Below are 25,334 nucleotides of genomic sequence, written 5' to 3'. Positions count from 1 at the left end.
GTTTTCAGAGAAACCTTAAAGAGCAACACGTTCCCCTGAGCCCCAAATGCTATGTGTAGAATAAGGAACCAGCAGCATTTCTGCATTCCCAGATCCAAGAGTGAATGGCAAGGACAGCATGACTCCATATCTAAGTTCCAGGAATGCATTTCTTGCGTGCCAATTGTCACGAAATCAAACTCGTACGCCCAAGCTACAGGAAGCCTGTGCATGTCAAATAAGAATGTCACCTTATGTTCCACAGGCATTAACAGATGCAGTAAACAAGAATTGCCACTCAGCTCCGTTCTTTTAAAAAACTTCCCTTTATTCTTCAGAATTTATTCTTCTAATCCTTGAAATTAAAACACAGGTACATTGCCCGCACAGGTGCATTTATGTATCCTCACTCTTATAGTTTTCAGAATATTAAACAAAAACTTTCAGTATATTAAATAGTAAAAAATTAATAGCATTTTTCCTCTGCTTCGAGGATGGTCCTTATTCCTCTAACTTGAAGGATATTGCCATGTTCAAAACACCAGTTATTCATCCAACAATTAGAGAATCTCAAATTTTCCCATTGTTATGCAGCAAGTGATATTTTTGGTTGTTGTTTCCCATTGATTTCAGGACACAGTAGTAAATATGAGTGAAAACAACACATTTACGGGAAGGTATTTACTAGATAAGATATTTAGTTGAAAGCTAAGTGAAATCCCAGTTGCATCAATGCATACAGGAATTTTCCCATTTAATTCACTGTGACCAGGTCCAGTGTGAGCAATACGAAGCATCTCTTTTGTTTATGAAATAATTCATAAGCAACATCCCAGTGTGCTCTAAGACATCTTTACCTGTAGAAGCTACTATTCCTGTCAGTCAAAATATTTTAAATCTTTCTCATCTTCCCTTCATTAGACTTTGACAAACTTGGAATATTTTTGACCACAGCAACAGTGAAATAATTCTGCTGAAACACACGTTTCACAGTCAGCTTGAGACATCTAAACCAGCAGTTTCATTTAATAAAATTGCCACAGAATAGATAATGCTATTGTTGTGCACTCACTAGTCAAAAATATTTACAGTAATGTCATGAAAAGTTCAGGTGAGTATCTTCAGAAACTTAACTGCTACTGAATTCCTTCAGATAAAGCTGCATAAAATGATGTAAAAAAGCAATTTAACAGTTGGCTTCCCAATGCTTTTCACTACAGTTCTGTGTACTTGCACAAAGTAGTATTTCAATTACAATTAAAATAGATTTTAGGTTCTGAAAACATGAATAATCCAAATCAAATGCTTTTTATTTTTCACTAAGTGGCAAATAAACTGCAGACACTCATAGATTTTTACTGTGCTTACTGTTGGTACACATACAGATGGATCTATGCCACTCTGGTTTTTATCAGATAATAAATAGACGTTTTGACAACCTACAACAGAACCTGAAGTATTTATAGACAAATTAGCCAGTATTTCATCTCACGATGAACAGAGACATGCTGTCTTGCATAAGCCATGCTGTAAGAACTCAGACATGGTCAGCATAAAAAAAATCTTTAGGACCCTTGAGGTACAGGGACGTAGGCAGAACACGTCGTCCCTTCCTACACTCTTCTTACTCCTCAGAATCTTGAATTTTTTGAAGAGCAATATCAGCTAAGCCAGTCTCACTTTCCAGAGGACTTTCAGGATGCAGGGCTAGTGCCTCCGTCTCTTTGGTGAATTCAGGTTCTTCCGCTGGGTCAGTAGAATGATTTGGATCCACTTCTTTGGTAGCATCTTGACCAGGATCTGACTGTTCTTCACTTGTAGAACTACCCTCTACTAGTTGCGCTTCATCTAAAGAAAAGAGAAATCACATCATCAGTAAATACTGAACTCACCTGCAAGCAAACATTTTTATTGTTGAAGAGTAATAAACATGAGGAAACTTTTCATCAATTACAGAAGTGATTAATTTAACCAAGCTTCATCAAAAAAGATCTAAACCACTAGAATTCTGTTTAAGTTGGTGTAGGATTACTCTGAAACTAACCCTACACAAAGCAGGCATTAATTTACCTTCAATTTTGCCACGCTTCTTTTTGATATGCAGAGGAGGACATTGCAGTTATTTTGACTTTCAATTAAAACATGCTTCATTGACACTATTCCTACAGTTAGCTTTTCAAAGAATGGCTACAGGCTGGTTAAATGGAGAGTACAGGTGGGTTTTGTTTTTCTTAAAGAAAAGAAAAAAAAAAGAAGAGGCATGTACATGATTATGTAGGAAGAATTTTTACATGTTGACCACAATGAACTCTGGCTGAAGTGAGTCATCCTAAAATTTATAACCTGACTGCGTGGAACGGAATCAGCTATTGCACCTTTATTTTTCAAGCAATGCTTTCACAGAAAAAAAATTGTTAAATAACTTTTTGCCCTGATTCTGCCAAGCAATTCTGAAAAGAAAGAGGGGAAAGCCTGATTGCAGTCCCCAGCACCTTCTAAAGCAGTTCATCTTGGTTTCTTATTCTCTGTCATGATTGATAGCCGGCTGAAAGCACTATCACAGCAGGCCACAACACTGCCAAAGCCCTGCCAAGGTCTCGTTTGCTAGGGAGCTGCCTGCCTTAAGCACAGGCTGAAGCAGACTTCCTCAGCACTCACACTTGTACAGCGGAAACACTCAAACTCTTGGTTTTGCTTGTAGTTGCAGCTGTGGGATTTTTTCTAGTTTTTTTTTCTTCCCCTGATGTATAGGATTTGTAGGGGGTATTATTAGCTATTTGAAATAAAGCTGCTGTTGATATGAAGAGCTTTGATACACCACCATTCACAAGGTGACACGCAGCTAGGATGAACTCACTGTCGTGCTAACAACGCGTAATCTGGTACGTCTATAGCGTATTGGCCAAGTATCTGAAGAAGTTCGTGAAGATTAATATGTAGATAGTGCAGTAGTAAAATGTCAGAAAATGTTAGCTTCCCTTTTTAGGAAGGGAGGGAGAAGAGCCACCCACCAAGATCCTGTGTTTCCCTCTGAAGAGGACAGCACCTCTTCAGCCACTGACTTGTTCAGTCCATATGAACCCCCCGGTGTGTGTGTTTGTCACAAGTGTGAGGTACCGCACTGCTCAGGGCAACTCAGAGCACTCAGGGCTCATGTTTTGCTGATTTGGTATCCAATATAGTCAGGGATTTCTAGTATCTTTGCCTCCAACTTCCATAGTCACCTTGGTGCCGTACAACAGCAACTCTTGTAACAGGATCATCACAGGAAGCTGTTTATGTCCCACTACAGTTTTTACAGTCCAGCTGAAGTGAAGAATACTGCCATTATAAGAGAAGTGGGATTTGTCCAGTGCACTTCTACAACCCTTAAAATAAGGGAAGGGAACTCTAGTAAGTTGTAAAAGAGAAAAAGTGATTTCACTCCAAATTTTGCTATTATTTCACTTACAGAAACAACATATCAGAGAAAGTTGGGGGGTGTGTGTGTGTGAGATACAGTGTTTTTTTCTGTCACTATGTATTAATTATTTGCTTATTGAAGGGAGAAAAACATTAACAGTTTAAAGAGAAATGCTTTCTTCCTTCACATTCAATACACAACACAACTCGATACGGTGATTATGAAGAAGAAAGTGTTACAGGAGAATTAACATCTGCGTTAACCTTTGCAACTGGAAGGAGTGGGCTGCTTTCTTATTACCCAACTTGTCCTTACACATACAACGAAAGGAAGAGTAGCATGAAACTTCTGCATGATTTTGATGAAAGATTCGGATTTTGAAGCAGTGCAGTGTATCTCAGAATGCTTTAGTTGTAGAAACCTGTGTAACTCCAGCATTAAAAACCAGATTTTAGAATGTACGTAACATTTCTAAATTGAAAGAGTAGAATTGCAATAAACACAAGCATGCTGTTATAGTGCAACAGACTTTACTTTCAACCTCAGCTGTTACAGATTTTAAGACCTGTTGCTGTTGTTTGTTGTGGTGCAGTTAATGCAGCATTAATTTCAACAAGCAAACTATAGATCCTAACCTTTCTTTTGCTTTTTTTCTTGTTTCCTTTTTTCTTTGGCAGCTTCTAGTTCTTGTTTCTCATGAATTTCCTTCAAGGTCTTGCAGACTTTTTTGTGGGTAAACCAGTGTATTTTCTGGCAGTTCTGGTCGCAGTACATCACCTGAAAGTTACCAGAGCTATCAATTCATCTTCACGTACTATAAAATAAACAACATTCTTGCATTTTATAGGGTACCAAGTTAAAGCTCTCTATGTATATTACTTAATGGTATTTTTAAGCAATTTATAAGGTCATATGGAGTGGTTCTAGCGTATATAAAACTCTATAAAGAATAGTTTATTTTGTTAACTTTGAACATACAGAAATTTTACTCTTTCTTAATTCTTAAACATACACATTTAGAAATCCAAGTACCCCTACTTCTGAATTTCAGGCACCTCTCCCAGAAGTAGATGGCTTGCACATTTTCAGTGCAGGCATACATGCCATTCATAGAATCATAGAATGGTTCGGGTTGGAACGGACCTTAAACATCACCTAGTTCCAGCCCCCCTGCCATGGGCAGGGGCACCTCCCACTAGACCAGGCTGCAAAATGCCCCATCCAGCCTGGCCTTGAACACTTTCAGGGAACACTTCCTCACAGTCTACACAGTAAATAGTCAAGCATTCAAAATCCTCAGCACCTCAGTGTCACTATATTTTTGATTCATTATAACTGTTTATGGATTCTTACCATTTTACATACTGAACATCTTTTGTCTGCTCCCTTTCCCCCACAAGTCGTACAGAATTCAGCATCCACAAAGCCCACTTGGCCGGTAATAGCTTGTGTCAGTACAGAAAAAGCTGTAGGATCAGAACCCTGAAAGGTAAGACAAGAGGTGGTAAGGAGATTAAAAGACAACACTGTCATGAAGAGGGACGCCCAAGAGAAAAACCAAAACAAGCAATGCAAGCTGCCAAGCAGCCAGCTGCAGTCTCACTGAAGATGCCCTAGCAGCAAGAACATAAAACTGAATCATAGAACATCGATTAACATCCACAACTTAACATCTATACAGTTAGATAAATTCTTATCTATAAAGTTAACTTAGTCCTTAGCTTCTGTAGAAGGGAGGATAAAAATTATCATTTTTTTTACTCTGTAAATTATTAATAATACTATTAATGAACTCAGTGTTCGTTACACATTGTCATCTGCTAGTAGATCATATGCAGCGGGTTTCCACAGATTAGCCTCTATGCTGGTACACAGAAAGATATTTTCTTATCACTAAAATACTTTTGTGCTCAGTGTACTCAGATACTACAGACCAAATGGTCAGAACTCAGAATCTTCAAAACAATTATTTGCATATTATCATTTAGATATTACTTGCAGTATCTTTCCCATGCAATACAAGGAGTAAGATTTAGTATGTATTACTGATAACCGTAAGTTACGACTATTCTTTTGGACAATGATGTAAACATCAGAGGGAAAAAAAGCAAGTTGCTCCAACACTAAGTAAATCCTTGAACTGTTAGACTACCATGGAATATGCCCGATCATAACTACTATGACAATGCTGAGATGCCCAGACTGAATCCAAGTAATGGTGCATGCTAAAGGTCAAGGCGTTCCAGACAGCTAAAAGTTTATAGCATCTCCTCCTTCCCGGTTCTGCATAATGGACAGAAATCCAATGCAACAAACTGTACTTCTTTAAAGGGAGAAGGCAGAAAAGACTGCAAGCTCTGCTAAGAAAAGAGGAACAGGAAGGAAACTGTTTACTCTGAAGCAAGTCATAATGCATCATGATGGCTTATGTTTTCACACTGTGTTTATTTTTCTGGCTTAGACAAACAGTAGGGATTGCATTAAGCCTCAGGACACTTTAGTAGACTGGAGCCACTTAAGATGGAAGCTATTTTTAATTCACTCGGCATAATCCAAACACATCACAAAATTGTTCCACTCCCCCAGTGTTAGTGCATAGAACATCTAGCTCTCAGGGACCAGACAGAACATTCTTAAAAATGAGTAACAACTCTTGTGTAAGATTCATTAGGAGCTAATTAACAGTACTATAATGAAGAGTGTGTTAGCAAAGATATAGAAGGAAAACTGAAGGTAGATTTTTTTACTTGTAATTTTGATTTCCTAATTTAGATACACGTTTTACTCTATATTGCATCATCTCGCTTCTCTCTGTGATAAAGGGAGCTTCACAGAACGTTTTCCCTTTTTCTACCATCATATATTACCAACTGTTTGAGTACACTAGAAATGCATTAAATCCAGGAAATTATTTGATCTTAAATTGAATTTAGATATTGTGAAAAAAGAGTGCAAAATGGGTTTCATCTGAATCTACAGTTTGTAAAAGCAAATCAGCAAAGAAACAGACAACACAGAGTAGAAAAAGAAAGCTCTGACACAGAAACAACCTGTTCAAATTTTCTTTAAAAGCTGAGGTATTTAAGCATTCATTATGGGCATAGGAAAAAAACTACTAGTTGAAGTATTTTAGAGCATTTTCCTGTAATATGTAAAATAAAATTCCAGTTTGCCAGAGAGTTCAGGGACATTCAAAAACCTTTGCTTAATATAATACATTGCAGAATCTGAAAAACAAGAAGATGACTTAGTTTAAACCAGATTTACTACGCAAGTTGCTTAGAAAGTATTTTCTTGATAGGAAAAACTTACTATTTCAACAGGAGCGATACTTCTCACAAGCTGCTGGAGCAATGTAGTTTCGCAGTAAGGAAACTTTCGGATACTTTCTCGAATTAGCTTCTCTTGATATACAGGGAAACCATCTTTATCTCTGCCTTTCAAGAGACTGAATTTTTTAAAACCAAAGTCAAATAAGAAATCACATAGTAAATGTTCAAGAACAAATACACAGCACGCTGTAACTCTGTCCTCTACCAAATTATAGAGAATTACAATTCAAAATTATTCCACAACTTGAAACATAACAGTGTTTAAAATGCAAATGAAATTATTTTTATTCTAATGCACAGTCATTATGAAATATAAAAATAACTAAATATGTGCTCTGAAACCACTACTACTCATTCAGCCACAGAGAGGAAAATAAAAATCTACAGGAAGACTAGTATCTACATCAGACTGAAGTAGCAAAATGCTTTTTGTTTAAAAATGAGCACTGTAAAAATAAACACTGAATAATACACAATACTTTAAAATACAAATTCTGCTTTCCTTATGTATAACGTTTTATAGTCCTGATGCTTCTGTATTTATCTGGTTGGCTCCTACTTTTTTATGTGGATCACTGATGAACTATTTGATTTCAGTATGGGAAAGCCGACTTCTTAATTTATTTTCAGTATCACACAGAAATACGCTGAGGTCTACGGGGAATGTGACCCTTCTAAAAGCCAGGCAATTTACTTTGATACTGACGATCAGACAGCTGGTTTTGTAACTCTGAGTAGGTTCTGAAGATCTGTCTAAGTGATTTAAGAGTCCAAGTCTCATCCAGAGCCAGGGGGATTTGCAGCTCTTGGTTGCTTAATTGTTTTTGAAAAAAAATCTTGCCCTGTATGACTGCTGGAGAGCAAAATGACAAGAGAAATATTCCCAAATGATCCATATCGGACAGTGAGAAATTCTTTTTTCAAGCCTATCACTCCCCTTTTTCTCCACTACACGTTGCTCTCTGCTGCTTCATAGCCTATGTGTGATTGGCCAGCTCTAACCAGTTCCAGCAGGGAGCTGAAACTCTAGGAATGTTTCCTTTGTATCCCAGGAAAGGGCAATGCCGCTTCAGACAGAAAAAAGGGAGTCAGTGCCACCCTGAAGTGGCTGCAACTGGGCATAGCCTTTATCCAGGACAATCCAATCTATTGTTACAGTTGTCTTTTTCTGCTATCCGTAAAGCTGTTTCAGACCTCTCTAGAAATACGTACCTTTTGATAAATCCATCTAGTTTATCTTCTCTCTCTTTTAAGAATGTAATACATTTCTGGAAGATGCAACTGATGTAGTGCATTTTCATAGCAAGTACTTCATTCATATCTTTCTGCTTCATACATTTCTCACAAATTAGATCCAGAACCCTATAGCATTTCTGCAGTGCTTCTACTTCGGCCAATAGAGGGTTCTCTTTTACCAGCAACACAATCTATGAGAAAGATTGAAGAAAACGTAATCCAATTAGGAACTAATATTTTTAAACTTGTGCATTAGTGTTAAAGGTTATATAGCTCATTGTAGCCAAATTTCAGTGGAGTTTCTAATACTCCTCTACTTCCACCTTATGCAGTTTTCCCATTCTTTTTTCAGTCATTATTTAGTATTGCTATTTAGTACACTGTAATTCACAGTTCCCACAAAAGAAACATTCCAAATTAAGACTAATATTAAAAACATTAAGAATTCTTCCAAAATAAGAACCTGATGAATCAAAACCATTTCAAAAGAAACAGTTACAGAAACGACCATACACTGTCATAAAAATCTCTTTCCTTTTGAACACCCAAAATAAACGGGACTTACATGATTTAAGCAGTTTCACAGAATACATTGACCTCACATGCTCTTGGAGCACCTCAGGTAGACCAGTAAAGCACTGAACTAACCATTTTAAGAGGAAACTGTATACTCTACTCACTAAATTAGCTGCCACTGTTGCATTACTGTTTGTATGTACTGCAGATACCTGCCTGGCAACTGCTGACAAATTCCTGACTTTGAATGACAAGCCCGAGGAACTTGTCTTTGAACTTAGGTGTATCAATTTCTCTGAACTACGCTGGAAAAGCAAACCATAAAAGGCATTATTTTCAGCAAATATACTGGCAAGTAGAAACAAACCTCTCTTGCCCATACTTTCAGAAAGAGCAGCAGCAGTAGATGTTACTGTGGTGAACCAGTGATGAAGGTAGGAAGAAACATGCTGAGAGAAGCAGTGAGGGAGCAACGAGATTTTGTTAAGACGGGAAATTGTTTTATGTTTCCACTTCAAGTGGGGCTAGGAAAAAAAACAAAGCCAGAACTAAAAGCTATTTATGTCTATTGATGCAAAAAATAAGAATCTCTCCACTTAGAGGTGTTATTTCAAGAATTTGGTGTATATAAACACTGAAATAGCTTCATTTTTGAGTCATGTCCAAATGTGGAGCCCGATTCTTTCTCATTTTCAGAAGCATCTGAATTAATGGATGACACTTTTGATCTCAATTGGACTCTGAAGAGTTAAATGGTTTCTAACAAAAATAAAAAGTTCCCATGCCAACAAACATACGATTTACATATTACTCCACCTTAACAGGATGCATGTTAGTAGTAGTAATAATTTTATGTAGAGGCCCAGCTAATTTTACTGGCAGTTTTGGTTCTTTATCTAAGCCTTGTGGTTTAGTATAGTAATCCAGCCTTTCACGTGGAAAGAAGTTGTTGATGACAGTCACACAGTCATGTTGACCTAGAGGCAGAGGCATACAAGAAAAAAAATATCACCAATGAAATGAAATAATAACAAAACAAAACAAAAAAGGCCTAAACCTAAATCAAATATAAGCAATACAGGTGACAGTTAGCCACACAGTAGCTGAGCACGATATGCTTTGCCATTCTTTTACATTCGGTAAGTGTAACTTTTACATTCAGTAAGTGTAACTTTTACATTCAGTAAGTGTAACTTTTACATTCAGTAAGTGTAACTTACTGACTCCCAGCAGGGAATGACTTCTTGAAATTTCATTTTGAGAACTCCATCCCATTCTCTCATCCTCTTTCCCTGGTAAACCAAAACTAAGAGAACAGGTGTTTCTCCCCAAACTTATACTACATTAGGAGTGTCATACTGGCGTTAAAATTTCTCAAGAAAAGTTCTCTCCACATTGTACTTTCAAAAATTAATGACGTTTGTATTGGGACTTGTAAGTTTTCAGACTTGAAACACATACTAGTTTATTAACCTAATGCAGAAGAAATTACAAGAACAGAACATGCCCAAAATTTACCAAAAAAAAAAAAAAAGACTGTGATGAAAGTAACAAGATGAGAGAAGTTATACCCCCTTATTGTTTTCTACATCTGACAAAATGATGGATTACTTGGCTAAAGGGAAAGTAAAAATTTAGCTTCTCTAGTTCAGGACCACATTCTTTAAATTGATTGATTTATCTTGGCACTAATCCTATTAATCAGTAGAAGATGACACAGCCAACCACATTCCAGCATTTAAAACCCTCCTTAGAAGAGACTGTTCTAAGCTAATGGAGCACAGTGTAAGACAGATGACAGGGGAAGAAGTATCCTCACTTCCCACACACAGACAGATGAATTAATGTTGATTGGACAGAGAATAAAAGAGAACAGGAATGGATTCCAACGTTCAGGCTTTTACAGAGTAGCACATGTCTCAGTATGCCTGGAAATATTTATTCATTCTTGGTGACATGATGAGATTTTAAACAAGAATTCTCCAAAATTATGTTGGAGATAGCATTCCCCATTCACTAATAACTGAATTCAGCATCACATTGGAAAAGACCCTCCAAATCCAAAGTATAATTAATAGGAATGGACTTCTCTGACATATTAAGGGAATAAGGTTTTGCTGCTCGAACCTCAAGTGGGTAATGTCAATCTTTTCCTCTTTAAAAAAATCAGAATGAGATATGATTGAAATTGAAACTGCGCTAACTCACTATTCAGGGAAGTAAATCTAAATGTCAAGGTAGGCTCTTGAATCCAGAACACCTAATGGACTTGGAAGAGAGTTGTCGGACGCTTTAACAATACGAGAAGGTTGTGTTGAAGTGAAAATACAGGTCCTTATTTTTAGTTGTTGGGAAGGTTATCTGGACAGCAATAGCTGAGTCATTAAAATTACTCCACTTTTTCTGGTAATATTTTATCACATGTCCTTGCTAGAAGTAGAGAAAAAAGTGGTATATTTGGGAACATTAATCCAGGAATCTCCCAGCACTGTCAAATTAAGGATTAAAAAGGGCTTAGAAAAAAAAAGACAAGAAAAAGAAACATATCAGCAGAAAAAAGCCTGGTTCCATTTTTTGACCAGGCTCAGACTGCATAATGGAGTGACAAATCTTTCATCTTGTTCTAGTCAAGTCGAGGTCAGTAAGTACTGACTACCTCAGAACAGGTTCCGAGACGTCTCCCTCGGCCACATGCAGGAGGTGACCCACTACTAGCACACTGCACACTCCTGGTAAAGCTCAGATGAGAGTTCCTGACTCCTGGCGCTACCTTCATCCCTTCCTCCAGAGGAAGCTCCAGTTATGCACTTTGTACTGCAGAAGCACGTACCTCCTGCACTTCAGACACCTCAGACGCTACCAGCTTCCTCTTACTATTCGAAAAGTGATGACATTGCAAAACCTTGCACACCTGGAGAACAGCAGCATCTGTTCTTATAGATAAGATTGTGCTTTTATAAAACAAAGCATGGGAACAGAACACAAATTGACTCTGTTATAGGATGAGATGTGGAAAAAAAGCTGAACAACTGTCTCAGTTCAGAACAGGTCATTAAATGTTTCTCCAATAAAAAGACTCAGAAACTAACGTTTTACTTCTTTAGGAATTTAGAAAATGATAATAGACTTTCACCTTACCCACAAAAGCAGCCATCTGAGCTGCTGTCCTTCCCACAGAGTTGACAACATCAGTCTCTGCTCCAGCCTCTAACATCATCCAGGTGATTTCTTTGTTTCCTGAATTTGGGGAGAAGATATATGGAATGAGAGAGAACAAACCACAATTCGTAATTCTTTATGTTGTAGAAAACCAAGGAGTGAATTTTCTTAAAGACCAGGAATAACACCGAGGAAAATAAACGTTCTTAATGTCATTAATTTTAAGAATGGATTAAGAGAAAGGCACAGTGCTGCCTCTTTTTTTATGGTTCCAGAGGGCCAAATCAAAGTAAAAACTAAATTCATACAGGGTATAACTCTGCTCTCTCTAATGCACATTCAGCTCCCCATGGAGCTTATGGGAGACAAATGCATATAAGTACACTAGAGCTTGGTCCCTCTGGATAGCAATATAGAAGCAAATTCTACTAATCTAGTTTGACAGTTCAACTACAACATTTGCTATTCTAAGAAGAAAAACAAATCCAGTACTATTATGTAGCAGGAGCATAGATAGAGAAGGGAACAGATTGTTCCTTGCTCCACAGCGGGAACTGGGTGTTCAGACTGGGCTAAATACCAAGTAAAATGCAGTTAAATTTGATGGGAAGATTAGATGACTTAATTGGTGCCCTTCAGAGACTAATAAGGACACTTGTCACCACTCATGCTGGTTCTGCTTTCAAAGGTATTCTTACTTTATCAGTTTTTGTGCATATACTAAGTACAGAAAAGTGAATATAAAAAAAGAAGGGGGTGGTGGATGGAAATGAATGTTTCTGATTCAAAAACGAAGGTGTTGTGTCAGTAGTGCTCATGTACCTTTTGCACTCACAGATAACAGACCTTAAAGTCAATATTCAGAAGCATTCAAACCCAGGATGACAGGTTAAAAGCTCAGCTGCGAGAAAGTGGTGAAAATCCAGCATTTTCCATAAAGCTGCAGTCATTTAACAGCCTCTAGGAGTTTGTTCCCATCTATCTGCTGCAGCTCTGATATTGCTGAATGCCACAGAATGCTGAGATTTCCCAAATCCTTTTACCAAAGTTTTAGCAGGAAAGCAATCTGAGATTCAGTTAAGGTTCATATACATGCATGCGCCTTTCTTTTTTTTATACTTATGATGAAAGAGGCAGAGTTTAAACTCTACCTGCTAAGAAATCGTACTTCCCTAGAATCTCCTTTCTGGGAAGACATAAGTGGTCTAGTAAAGAAGATACTTAAAATAACCTAATATTCCCAAATCTAATCTTTTCCCCAAAAGAAACAATGTTTTTTATGTAGTGTCTTTTTCTCGCTCAAGGAAATAATTGTTTGTTTCATCAGGGAAAAAGAATAGCAAGAGGAAAGCTGCAAACCACCACCTGAGACAGGAGATATATACAGCTATAAGCACTCCCATGAAAAAAAAAAACATGTAAGAAGAGAGGGAAAATTAATGTGAGAAAACATGTTTTTAAAATTTACTAAATACATTTTTAAATGCCCATAAGATAATTGCAAAAATAATGTAGGAGAAAGGCAAGATTTGAAAAATACTGAATTCATTTTACAAGCCTCAAGTATTACTAAAAGCTACAGATTTGTAGTCCTAAAAAAAAAGGCAGTTTGGTGCAGCATCTTTTTCAGTGTAACACAGTATAATTAAATAGAATGTATCCCTCTGCACAAGAAAACTGTCACAGGAGACATGATTTTGAGATCTGTAACAAACAGGGCAAAGTACAGACAGACTATATGCCTCAAAATGCTGAACAAAACCAACTTTTATATGAAAAGAGATCGCAAGCCTGCACGGTAAGTCTCCTATTCCACTGGTCTTGACATATTTGCATGGTTCACATAAGTAACAGTAAACCTGAATAATAAAAAGGTGTCAACATTTTCCTTTAAATAATTAATTTATGGCAAATTGTACCCATTGATGTCAGAAAAATCCGCGACCCAAGTTTAGTAAGAAGTTACCTGAAAGTCCAGCAAACATCAAGGCAGTGTATCCATGCTCATGTTCGTTGCAGTTAACATCAGCCCCATGTCGCAAGAGCAACCTGCACATGTCTATTTTCCCTTTGTACGCTGCATGCATTAGAGGGGTCATACCATGCTAACAGAAGAAAGAGGAAGGAAGTAGCATACAAAAAAAATTAGGTATATCTCTTGATCTTCATACCATTGATAATTGTTACTTGTACATACATATTCAGTATAACTACCAACGCCTCACATAATATTTAAGTTAGCAACAACAAAAAAGCTCACTAAATCTTCGTGAAAATATACAGTTACCAATATGCAGTATATTTTCCATTCCCATGTCACTTCTGATTATGCTGTGCTATATACTTGAAAACAGAGCAGTGCTAAATAAATGAAAACCATTTACTGCCCATTTGTCGCTGGCCTTTTGTATAAGACATTAGTATTAAAAACAACTAATGCTTCTACTAGCGGGAAAAGCTTGTTTTAGAAAATTTGTTAGGTTCCTAAATTATTTCTTTTTTCACCTGCATTATCTGATAAGCAACAAGAAAATCAGGAATAGGCTCTTGTTGGTTTTGCCATTACAAAGATTTGCAGTTTCTAAAACCCATTTTGCTCATTTTTAGTCATGATTACTAGTAACTGTGCTATCCTCCTCTCTCCCATTTATCCACCCTTTTGGTATCGTGTCTGTGATCTTGCATCAGTCAGAGCTCCAAAAGCCCTTGTAAAGATACACATCTCTAACTAGACTTGAACAACCACACAGGCTCAAACCTTGCCTTTTGATAAACTGCGCCAGTACAAACTGGAGTAGCTTCAGCAAGGGAGGCACTGCGTTTCCATTAGAGTTGCACTGCTGTAACTATAAATGCAAACCTCCGCAAAGCCCAGGGGGAATTTTCAGAACTGGGGTGAATTGTTAGTGCAGGCTCCGTCCCTCTCAAAGGGCAGGGAGAAGCACAGCTCTGAGAAAATTGTAGGACATTCTGTTTTTAGAATTTGATACGCTTTTTCCAATACGCTGTTTGTTTTCACTTAATATCCGGTCAGGACTCACGTTAGCAGCCAAGATATAGGAATTGCCCAAGAACATTCTCTAACACTGAATACAAGGGAGCGTGCTTTAGTTTGTCCCTGAAGGAAATCAAAATGGCATTTTTTTCCTTCTTTTGCAGGTTAAGGTTGTGTGCATGAATACACTCAAGTACACCATTACTGCAGCTCTGTAAACGCATGGTAACATTATACTCTGAAATAACGTATTTGTCAGTTTGAACCTTAATATACTTCTCGCTTCAATTTATGATAGAATAAAACCCAATGGATTTGGTTAAATTTATCAGTACAATTTTCAAAAAATTCCTACAGGTGAGGGAAATAGGGCAAGTTAAAATTATAACAATTTTTTAAGTATTATATTTTCATTACTCCCTTTCCTAACTGAAAACAATAAAAAAATGATTACTTGATGACTTATATTTTAGTACCCCAGAATATTTTTGTAAACTGCAATATAAACTGCCATTAAAGAAACAAAAAGACCTGAAGAGATCACTTCACAACATGAAACAAATTTGTAATTGTTTTTGCTAGGTTTCATTTGTGGTCCTATAAAGGTAAGTAAAGGCTTTCTATCCTAACATATAAAATACGTGTTGTGTTATGCTGACAGCAATTTTTATGGGCCAGTCTCAGTCTGGAGTCATAGTACAGATTTGCCTTAGCTCAGTAAGGTTTTTTGACTGGAGAAGGAACTTTAGGAAAACAATGACTTTGAGTTTGGTTATATCTTGAATGCCAATTGTTTCAATTTAAAAAAAAAAAAAATCTATCTGAAGATTATAGGACAAAAGAAAGGGTTGGGTGGTTTGGATTCTTTTTGTCATGCCCTCCTCCTGGGAAACTTTTTTTAAAAGCCTTTGATTAAACTTTGGAAGTGTCAGCCTGTGGTGTGGATCAAAAAAACACACAAGCAGAAAACGTGGACAGTTGTTTGAAAATCCGGAAAAGCTTGGTGTCCCGTATTATGTCCCTATGCAGAAACTGAAATGACTGAAAATACTCTTCTCGGAGTGAATATCAAAGACAGGTCCAGCAACAGTCTGTTTTCTGACAGATGACATTTGGATTGTCAATATAACATGTTTAAAAGACTAAACTAGCAGACAGTTTATTAAGCATACAGATGAAAAAATATGTATTGCTCCAGTATGGAACATAGGATGAATAATCCATTTTCTAGCAGCTACTATGTGACATTCTCCCGACCAGAAATTCAGTCTTTTAACCTCATTCCCTAGGACAGAAATGAATCTTTCCCAGTTTCTTGTTTACTTTACAGGGATGTTACATGATTTAGTGGGAGCAGAACCGACATCTCCTGTCTTCTACAGAGCTGTAAGTGTTCCCTGTATATGTTACTGTACAAAGGGAACAGAGTTTGCAGTGCCTCTAGAAATTGCTTGGCACTTCCCTTGACCATCAGCTTGACCCTTCAGCTCATCAACCAACAAAGGCTTGCTGGAACAATGGGGCTATACCTCACGGCACAGCCAGACCAGCCATTACACACCACCTTTCCCAGTTCCTGATGTTGAAAATATACCAGAAGCAGACTGAGGGATGCGATTCCATGAGCCAAGTTGACATAATGCTGCCATGGTGGGGAAAACTGAAGAAAAAAAAAAAAACTACAGGGTCAGTGGGCTGAATCAGCTAAGAAAGGAAGACAAGGACATATGAGGACGCAGGAGGGGCAGATGAGTACTAGAAACAGGGAGAAGTTAGACTCCGCTGCCCGAAGCAGGGGAAGAAGCAAGCAGGTCAGTCTATCCATCTTCAGCACCTGGAAGGGGCGTGCTTCCACAGGACGAGCAAAACCGAACACATACGGATAATAAACTGGAAAAGCAACCTTCTGCCTTCTAGGAACTATGGAGGAAGTTTTCAACAACACTGTTTCTCAGCCTTTGTTGACCAGAGGACTTAAGGAGTGTGGGGTGGCCAGGGAACAAGAGTCAGGACAAACAGACAAACAAACAAAAAAAAAAAATACACAGACCATCTCACATCCCAGTGACCTCTGTGTTTGACAGAAAAACTATGTTGCAAACATTTAAACACTCATGCTGTGTAAGCACACAGACACCATACATGTTTATTTTTAAAAGCCATTGTTTTGTGGATAACACACTGATGATTCGCTACTGAAGTAGCCACCTAGGCTCGTGTTACTCAAGATAAAAAGGGAATCCAAGTGGTCCCAACATTGACAGTGTGTTACACTTCTCATGCTCACTTCGCCCTTCTCAGCCATAGAAACTTGTCCAAGATGTGGCACGCATCAGCTAGATCACACTGGAGCAGCTCCCTCAGCAGGTACTGGGGTCCACCACAACATTGCACATATGAATACCAGCTACCTAGATAGATAGAGTGGGAAAGGGCTGTAAAAACCCTAGCTGAAAAATCGCTGTAGACACTCCTCTACGATGCCAGCGTTAAAGCATCCAGCTCTCCCTATCCCAGCCCGGACAGGCCAAAAGAGTTGGGGTTATTCAGCCTGGAGAAGAGAAGGCTCTGGAGAGACCTTATTGCAGCCTTACAGTACTTAAAGGGGACCTACAGGACAAACTTTATAGCAGGGCCTGTTGCGCTAGGACAAGGGGTAATGGTTTTAAACTAAGAGAGAGAAGACTTAGACTAGATATAAGGAAGAAGTTTTTTTACAATGAGGGTGGTGAAACACTAGAACAGGTTGCCCAGAGAGGTGGGAGATGCCCCATCTCTGGAAACATTCAAGGTCAAGTTGAACAGGGCTCTGAGCAACCTGCTCCAGTTGAAGATGTCCCTGCTCATCGCAGGGGGGCGTTGGAATAGATCATCTTTAAAGGTCCCTTCCAACCTAAACTACCCTACGATTTTGCAGTGAGGAACCCAGACCCACGTTAACATGGAAAGAGTGCCTTACATTATTATTTAGAGTCAGGCAACTATACCAGTTCTATTCATTCAGAAAATTACAAACTAAGCACATAGATTGCAGGTTTCGCTTTTATTTGAGACAATATTTGGGAAGTTACTAAAAAGGAAACAAATGATGCAAAAAGAGCAGGAACACAGAAATACTAGTTGACGTACGTCTTCAAAATCAACTCTCCTAAATAAAAAGGAAGAGCACTACTGAAATTAAGTCAACTCATTAAGACTGGTTCAGGTAGGTATTTGGAACTGGATTGTAAAAATGTCTCTGACTTAACAGAAATGGTCCTGAATGCTGCTAGTCTAGAAATACATGACTTGAATTTTCACTGGATGAAAGCCTTTATAAATTTCATCCTTAAAGCTTTTGAATAAGATCACCCTTACCTATCTTAAACTTACTGCAAGCAGGATTTGGAAGGTAGTCAACAGATACTGCACAAATAATTTTAGCTATAGCTAAGTATGAACTAATTAGAATACGAAATACTGTTCAGTGAGTGTTGATCATAGCTATAGTTCTTCTCCTTTATAGTCATCCTGCTGAGCTGTTGGTTTCACATATGTCACACATTAGATTCCTCTGATGATCTTTCTGTTCATCTGCAGTGATGAAAAGTTAAAGCCTACGTCAGTCAGCAACCTGAATTGAAATCAGACAATTCTTAATAGCTGCTGAATTTTCTTTGGTTTGTGTATTTTGAAATACTACGTAAAAAACATCAAGAGACCGAACTCTTTCTCCTCAGTAAAGGCCAAGGATCTGGGCATTTTCTGCTAGCACAGGAAGTTCACACTGGAACAGCAAGATAGATTAACTGAAGAACCCTGCACTGAACATAATCAGTATGAGTAAAGCTACACATATCTCATACACTAACAAGCAGACTGCTGCTGTAATCCACAGAAAGTATTCTGTTCTGTAATTAGCATATAGAAGTGGACTGTTTCTAAAAGATGTATTTTATTACAGAAGCGAACAGCTGAATTACCAAACTAGAGGCAAAAAGTAATGCTGCTAATGCCAAATGATAGTTCTGTATATAAGAAGATTATAAATGACCTTAAAAATATTTTAAATACCGAAAAACTGTGAAGTCTTTTCAGGTCAAGTGTCTCTGCTTGATCTGCAGAAAATAGGGGATTGTAGTACTACAGCACTCCTTTGCAACCTTAACTACCAACATGACTGGAGGAAACTTCCACAGCTAGAAGACCCATGTGCTTCCTCTAGACTGCCTTTCTGTAATAATCTGAAAGATTTTAGCCACACCCTGCAAATGGATAGAGTTAAGAGTCAGCAAACTGCCAACATGAAGTCACAACACTATTTACAAGCTCTGTACTCCCAGGGCAAAGAAAAATTCCTGAACACTTTCTTCCATACTATGTTTCCAAATTAGCAAACACTCCATCTAAAACGGGACAAAAAGTGACTAAGAAGTGTGTGCTTAAATTACATCTATTTATGTTTATTTTGCATCCATTTCCATTTCCCATCTATTTCTCCTAATATTTTGGGACACCTGAGCTTAAATGCCCCTGAAGCTTTAAAGTTGCTGGAGTCAAACTGTTAAAGACAAGTTTTGTGGAAGAGCTATGTACTTCTGTTTTCATACAGACAGTGATTAAGCCTAAATACTTTTCCTTTATTCAAACTATCTAAATCCACAAACAACAACAAAACAATTGATCAGAAAGGACACTGGGAAAAAACAGGACTGTATCTGCTGAGTATCTACAACCTTCTGGAAGATGGGCATCTGTGAAACTAATTTGAATAAAGGGGTCTTACTCTGCTTTCAAGCGACCCACTGCTCCCAGTAGAGCACTGCAGAAAGGAGGAGATGAAGCGTGAGTGAGTCTTGGCACACGGGCAGGAAAAGCAAGTAAACTTAGAGGAACGATTTTTTGGTTTTTAAATACATGTAACAACAGCAGAAGCAATGCTGAAACACTGTGTCCAGCTCATGCCTAAGTTTTTGAAGGAAAAAGATGAAACAACTGGAAAGGATTTGGAAAAGAGCCATGATTATAGCTCAGTTACTGAAGAAACACAACTTTAGGTATGATACTTAAAAAGTCAATGCACTTGGAAAATGTTAAATTGTTAGTTGGTCCTTGTCTAAAGGCACATAGAGAAAAGACTGCTGATTGTCAGTAGGCTTTAATCTAGAAGTAGATCTAAGCAGTTAGAATATGTAGTCAAACCAAAAATTAAAGGGACCTCTTTTGTGTTTATTTTTTTAAAATCAGGAAGCGCAATATATAACAGCCTGCTACTGAATGCTGTGGATTCTCCAGCCTGTGGAAATTTAAATTGCGACTGCATGTCTGCTATACCACAAGTAGAAGAGAGAATTACATTAAACCTGTGCTCGTTCTGTGGATTCTCTCATGTAAAAAGGACTTTAAGGAAGGCAATGAGTTCGTAGTTCCCGGTTGAATTGTGCTTCTATTTCAATATCTAAGCATTCAATTTTCAGGGCTCTGTTTCCTCATTTCTTAACATTAATAAAATAAGTAACAATAGTAATATAAATAATAATGTGAATTTCAGGATAAACAGCTAAGGCTGCAGAGGAGGAAAATAAGACCCGATTCATTCAAAGCAGTCTCCAGTCATGGCAACATCGAATAACAGATGAAGCTAATGTTTAGCTGGGGTTTCACAAGCTCTATTTATGTATAGATATTAGAATAACACATTAGAGGGAAAACACTTTTAACAGAAAAATTCTAAAAGTTGACCTAAGATGACTGATGGATGAAGAATCCTAAAAAAATCCAAACCTTTCCTGTTCAATATGCATCATTACACACCACTCTTGGGGATAAAAAGGAGACTGCAAGAAGCCCATTGCATGAACTTTAAACCTTATGTGCCCTGTGTGTATTTAGTCAGATGTAAGCATTAGGCAAGTGTTGTTAATACTATTTCTTCTTTAACAATAGCCTGAGGCATAACTCAGTTACAGTTTCTATTAATAAATCATATCCTCTCAACAGTAATCCTGCATATTGCGCTAATACCGCATCAAGTGTGCAGTCGTTCAGCACTATTTCTGCAATTAGATTGAAAGACAAGCTTTTGAAGTCCACAGAATAAAGCACACTTGCAAACATACTTACATTGTATCCTGGGTTCCTAAAGTTTACTCTAAAGTTGAGTTTGACTAGTTTGTCAGAAGCTTGTTGAAATTCATACATTAGAAATTAAGGTTTAAATATATAACTGTATTTAAAAACAATCAGAAAATGGATCTGTTGGCAGCACAAAAAGGGCTAACAATATTCCATGAAGATAGCCAGTAGATGAAGCGATAATTTTCCTCCACTCAGCATTCAAGGGACACATCTACAATACCCTGTCCAATGTTGGGCCTTCCAGTACAACAAAGACATGGATAAAGCGCAGCGAGTTCAGTGGAGTACCACCAAGCCATGGTGGGAACTTTAGCACTCATGCAGTGAAGAGAGGTTGCGGGAACTAGGCTTGTTCAGCCTGGAGAAGAGATGACTTCAGTGGGACCCAACCGCAGTCTGCCAGTGCCTACAGGAAGATCATTGATAAGACAGCCACATTCTTCAGTTATGGTGGCAGGAGGGTAAGAGACAACGAGCCTAAGTTGAAAGAGCTGTTCAGACATAAGGGAAAAACATTTTTCACTGTAAGCACAGTAAGGCAGTGGAACAAGTTGCCCAGAAATATTGATAAAGCACAGAGCAACCTCATCCAACCTCAGAGCTGAAGCTGATTTCAGGGGGAGGCTGCACTAGAGACCTTCTGAGGTCCTTTCTAGCATGAATCTCCCAGTTATCCTATGAAATTATAAGTTTGGGGAAAAGCACAAATTGACATCTAAATTTATAAATTACACATTGATCTAATATGCATGGTGGGCAATTACAGTTTTGCTTCCATGTTACACTTGATATTAACGTTGCATGCTTTAGGAAAACATTGCAAAAAGAACAGGAAACATACGAACATCACACAAGGTTCCTTTCTCCACAAATTTCCTCCCGTCTTCAGGTAGCACTTAAGGATTTTATCTTCTACATGCCTATCACATCTGCCTTTGCAAAAGACAGTGTGTTTTCCACTTCTGACCCTGCTGCTCACTCTCCAAGTATGTTTATGGTTCTGTAAAGATAAGGCTTTGGGTGATGAGATGCCAGCAGGAGATGGGAACGGGTATTCTTTATCCACATTGCTGCTATCTAAGCAAAGGGACTACAGTTTGGTGGAAGTGACAAGAAGTCAGGGAGCACCCCAATGTATCTTGCTGCAGTGTTCATCTTAGCTTACAGACACCAAAGTTCATGCTTGAACTCAAGAGAAAATACAAACAGTGTAGTACCTTAAGTAACATTAATCTTTAAACTTCCTTAAAAAAAAGTAAGAACTTTTTAAAGGTTCATTATTCATCTGCAGGCTGGAAATATCTTGAGAATAACTCTGATTTCCAGGAGTCTGTATAACAACGTTAATTATCAACAAGAAGGCCTTCAGACCTAGTATTTTCCTTGCTAAACCCAGCATAATGCTTATACAGTTTTGCTGTACCTCATCCAAGCAATTGACACGGACATTCTTGCTGCCCAGTAGCCTTCCAGCCTCCTCGGTGTTTCCTTTAGTTGAAGAAAAAAAAAAAAAAAAAAAAGAAAAGACACAAAGAGAGAAAGGGGGGTGAGAAAGGGAATATATTGAGAATCAAGAGGAAAAAGATCAGTTCCATTCCCAATTAGAATCAAAATCTTTGTAGACTAACTGTTTGGGATGTAGATTAACCATCAATAAATCAATCGCACATCGTGAAGAGGCTCAGGAATGAACACTGGTCTGTTCTAGAAGCTAAAAGGCAAGAAGTCACAGCATCAAAGAGTAGTCTGTAAGCATGCACTCAAAGTAAACATCCTTTTTCTGTGAAGTAACTGATCTACACGCACACAAGAACAGGACACTAATAAGTCTCTTCATAGATATCACCATAACAATTCTGAATGAGTAAAATGATATTGAGCATTTTAACACATTCTGTACTTTGACCTCTTTTGGAGCAGCTTATGTCCAAAAGAGCTATTGAAATTTTCACAAAAGGACATTATCCCATTTCAAAGATTTTTCTGGTCTGAATGAAACATGCTTTATCATTTACTCACATCTCCTTTCCTGTTTTAATTTGAAGTTTGCAACATTCCAGCTCCCAGGTCCACAAAATGGAAAGCATTTGCTTTTGGTAACAGAGAATAGAGATGGAAAGGACAAGGACCAAGGTAGCTTGATCACTGACATTTCTAAAAATCGCCAAATGCATAAGTAAACTGAAGTCTGAAAGAAAATCTATGCAAGTAAAAATAGGTCATAACTTTGTATTTTTCAATTTGCTACAAGAATCCTTTCAGCTAAGCCACAGATCTAAGAACCTGATTTAAAGCCCATTGAAGGACCATTATTCAGTAGCAGCTTCAACAGGCGTTCGAACAAATAGAAATAAAAGAACATTCAAAAACTCTAAGTTTGGGGAATTAAATTTATTGCAAATTAACAGAAACTTATGATTCAATCATAAGCAAAGCTCTTTCAGCAGTGATGTGCTTAATAAAAATAAGCATTACATCCCTCATTTTAATGACAGGCTTCATGTTTATCTTCACTATATCACAAGGAGGTACTCTTCGAGCAAATTTTCAGCAAAGCAGCTCTTGCAACTTCAGCTTTTGCTCATTTTCTTTCAAAAGAACGTTACAAATACTAGAATTAGTTTATTTTAATAAAGTTTTTGGTGTAGTTTAACTATACTGAACAAGTTTCTTTTAATGCAAGTAAAGCAGAGCAAAGCTGCACTTACAAGTTCAGAGTTCCGTACAACAAAACATTGAAGGATTTCCAAACAAGACACTAAACTGACAGAAGTCAGACTTCTAGAATTGGCTACGGCTTAAAGTTGGAGCCAGGCTCTTCATAGTGGTGCATGGTAGGAGGCCAAGAGACATTTTCACTATTCCAGTAAGGCAGAAGAAGAGGTTGCCCAGAGACACTGTGCAGTCTCCATTCTTGGATGCTTTCAAGGCCTGATAGGATAAAGCCCTGTGCAATCTCATTTGACCTCACAACTGACCTATTTTGAGCAGGAGGTTGGCCTAGAGACCTTCTGAGGTCCCTTCCAACCTGAATTATCCCATGACCCTAATCATAAGCATCAGGTAAGTTAGATAGAAGCATCTGCAAGATGAAGGCCTGAAATTCCGATAAAAGTGAATCAATCAAACTGATTCTGATCCACAATAAATTAACTGCTGACTGTCCTACTCTTGTATCTCTGACACAGAGAACATTTTAATATAATTGAGAGTGAAGCCCCAAAACTATAAATAACATTTCTTATGGGTTCAAATTGCCTCAAAACTACATATAGAAATGCATGGAGCACATCAGGTGTTTTTAGTTTATGTCCAAATAACATTACTCACAGTTTTCAAAATACTGTTTGGAGTATAACTATTTAGACAGGGCTGTGAAATTCACCTTGCTGGACCATGAAATCCAGCTGTCATGATACGCATGGCAGACAGACCCCAACAATAAGCATATGCACCACACGGCGAAACTGCAATGCTTACATGGAACGCAAAATAAAACATTAGAAGGGATAAGAGGTGCAGAATACCCTGGACAAGCTCAAGTTCTGTTAATTTAAGAATGTCCTGTCTACAAGGACATCCTGCTCTGGCAAGAACACATACGGAAAACCTGTAACAGGCTAAAGAACTGGATTATCCCCAAGAAAACATTATTTTTCCAAGTAGACAAGTCAATAGATAAATGTCAACGCCCCTGACAAACACGAAGACACATAAGACATAACCTTTCCCTGGCAGTTAGGCCCCCACAGCGAGGCTTCCCCAGCCCGAACGGTACACCGAGGCGCGCCCCCTCCACGCCGGGCCCCTGTGCGCTCCCGGGAGGACTCAGGCCTGCCCCACGCACGGCCAGCGGGAGAGACGCGGACTCTCCCTTCCGGGGTAACAGCCCGTCTGGGAGAAGGGGGACCGGGCCCAAGGGCTGGAAGGCAGGCAGGCCCTTACCACGGCCCCCGGGAACGGCGACCCGAGGAGCCGAGCCCTGCCTTGCCCGCGCCAAGCGGCAGCACGACGGGTAACGGCTCCAGCACCCCCGCCGAGGAGCGGCGGCCTGCCCTTCGCCTACCGCCGGCTGTGTACGCAAACCCTCCCGGGGTACAGCCGGCAGGGCCGGGGCGGCGCGGCTGGCGGGGGGGGAGCCCAGGCTCTACAAGGCCCGCGGGAGCTGCCACACGGCCCGTCCCGCGGCGGCAGGACAGGGCGCGGCGCCGCACGGCCTCCGCCCAGAGGGGCGCCGGCGGCAGCCTCACCAGGCCGCGACGAGGAGGTGAGGGCACCGGGGCCAGGCCCGCCGGGGCGGCGCTACCGCCCACCGCCGCCGAGGGGCCGGGCTCACCTGTGGCGATCACTCCCAGTAAGTCCTTCTCCTCCGGGCTCAGGTCACCTCTCCTGGGGGGAGCCATCGCGTCCCCCCTACCTCCCGCTGATGGTAAGGCGGACTCGGGACGGTGCCGCCCGGCGAGGCGAGCTCAGCCCGCTGGCGGCAGCAGCCCAGGCCCGACACCGCCCGCCCCCTCTCCGCGGCCACCTCGCCTGCCCCCGCCCCGCTCCTCATGGCGACTTCCTCCCTCAGCCCCGCCTCGGCAGGGGCCGGCCG

At 39.2% G+C, this 25,334-nt stretch overlaps 2 protein-coding genes across 3 annotated transcripts in view; one reads left to right on the top strand and one right to left on the bottom strand.

Annotated features, from left to right (window-relative positions):
- LRRC72 (leucine rich repeat containing 72) overlaps nt 1-14,899 on the top strand; it is a 38,425-nt gene extending 23,526 nt beyond the window's left edge. The window contains exon 10 of the transcript XR_008465070.1: nt 14,785-14,899. The gene's annotated coding sequence lies outside the window, so the exon portion shown is untranslated. The remainder of the gene's footprint in view (nt 1-14,784) is intronic.
- On the bottom strand, nt 287-25,283 carry ANKMY2 (ankyrin repeat and MYND domain containing 2). 2 transcript variants are annotated; one of them, XM_054192970.1, is made up of 10 exons: nt 25,074-25,283; nt 22,161-22,225; nt 13,592-13,730; nt 11,605-11,703; nt 9,283-9,443; nt 7,927-8,141; nt 6,695-6,830; nt 4,736-4,864; nt 4,018-4,159; nt 287-1,827 (listed from the first exon to the last, which is right to left on the bottom strand). In XM_054192970.1, exons 1-10 carry the CDS (start codon nt 25,138-25,140, stop codon nt 1,604-1,606), a joined length of 1,377 nt encoding a protein of 458 aa, XP_054048945.1. In that variant the 5' UTR covers nt 25,141-25,283; the 3' UTR covers nt 287-1,603. The 2 variants fall into 2 exon arrangements, with proteins under 2 accessions (XP_054048945.1, XP_054048946.1); XM_054192971.1 differs by lacking the exon at nt 22,161-22,225 and having other exon boundaries at nt 25,074-25,194.
- Nucleotides 25,284-25,334: the final 51 nt, after the last annotated feature.

This window comes from Rissa tridactyla, chromosome 2 (genome assembly GCF_028500815.1).
Source record: "Rissa tridactyla isolate bRisTri1 chromosome 2, bRisTri1.patW.cur.20221130, whole genome shotgun sequence".
Taxonomy (NCBI): domain Eukaryota; kingdom Metazoa; phylum Chordata; class Aves; order Charadriiformes; family Laridae; genus Rissa; species Rissa tridactyla.
Note: the sequence above shows the minus strand (reverse complement) of the source record. Positions and strands in the feature narration are given on the sequence as shown.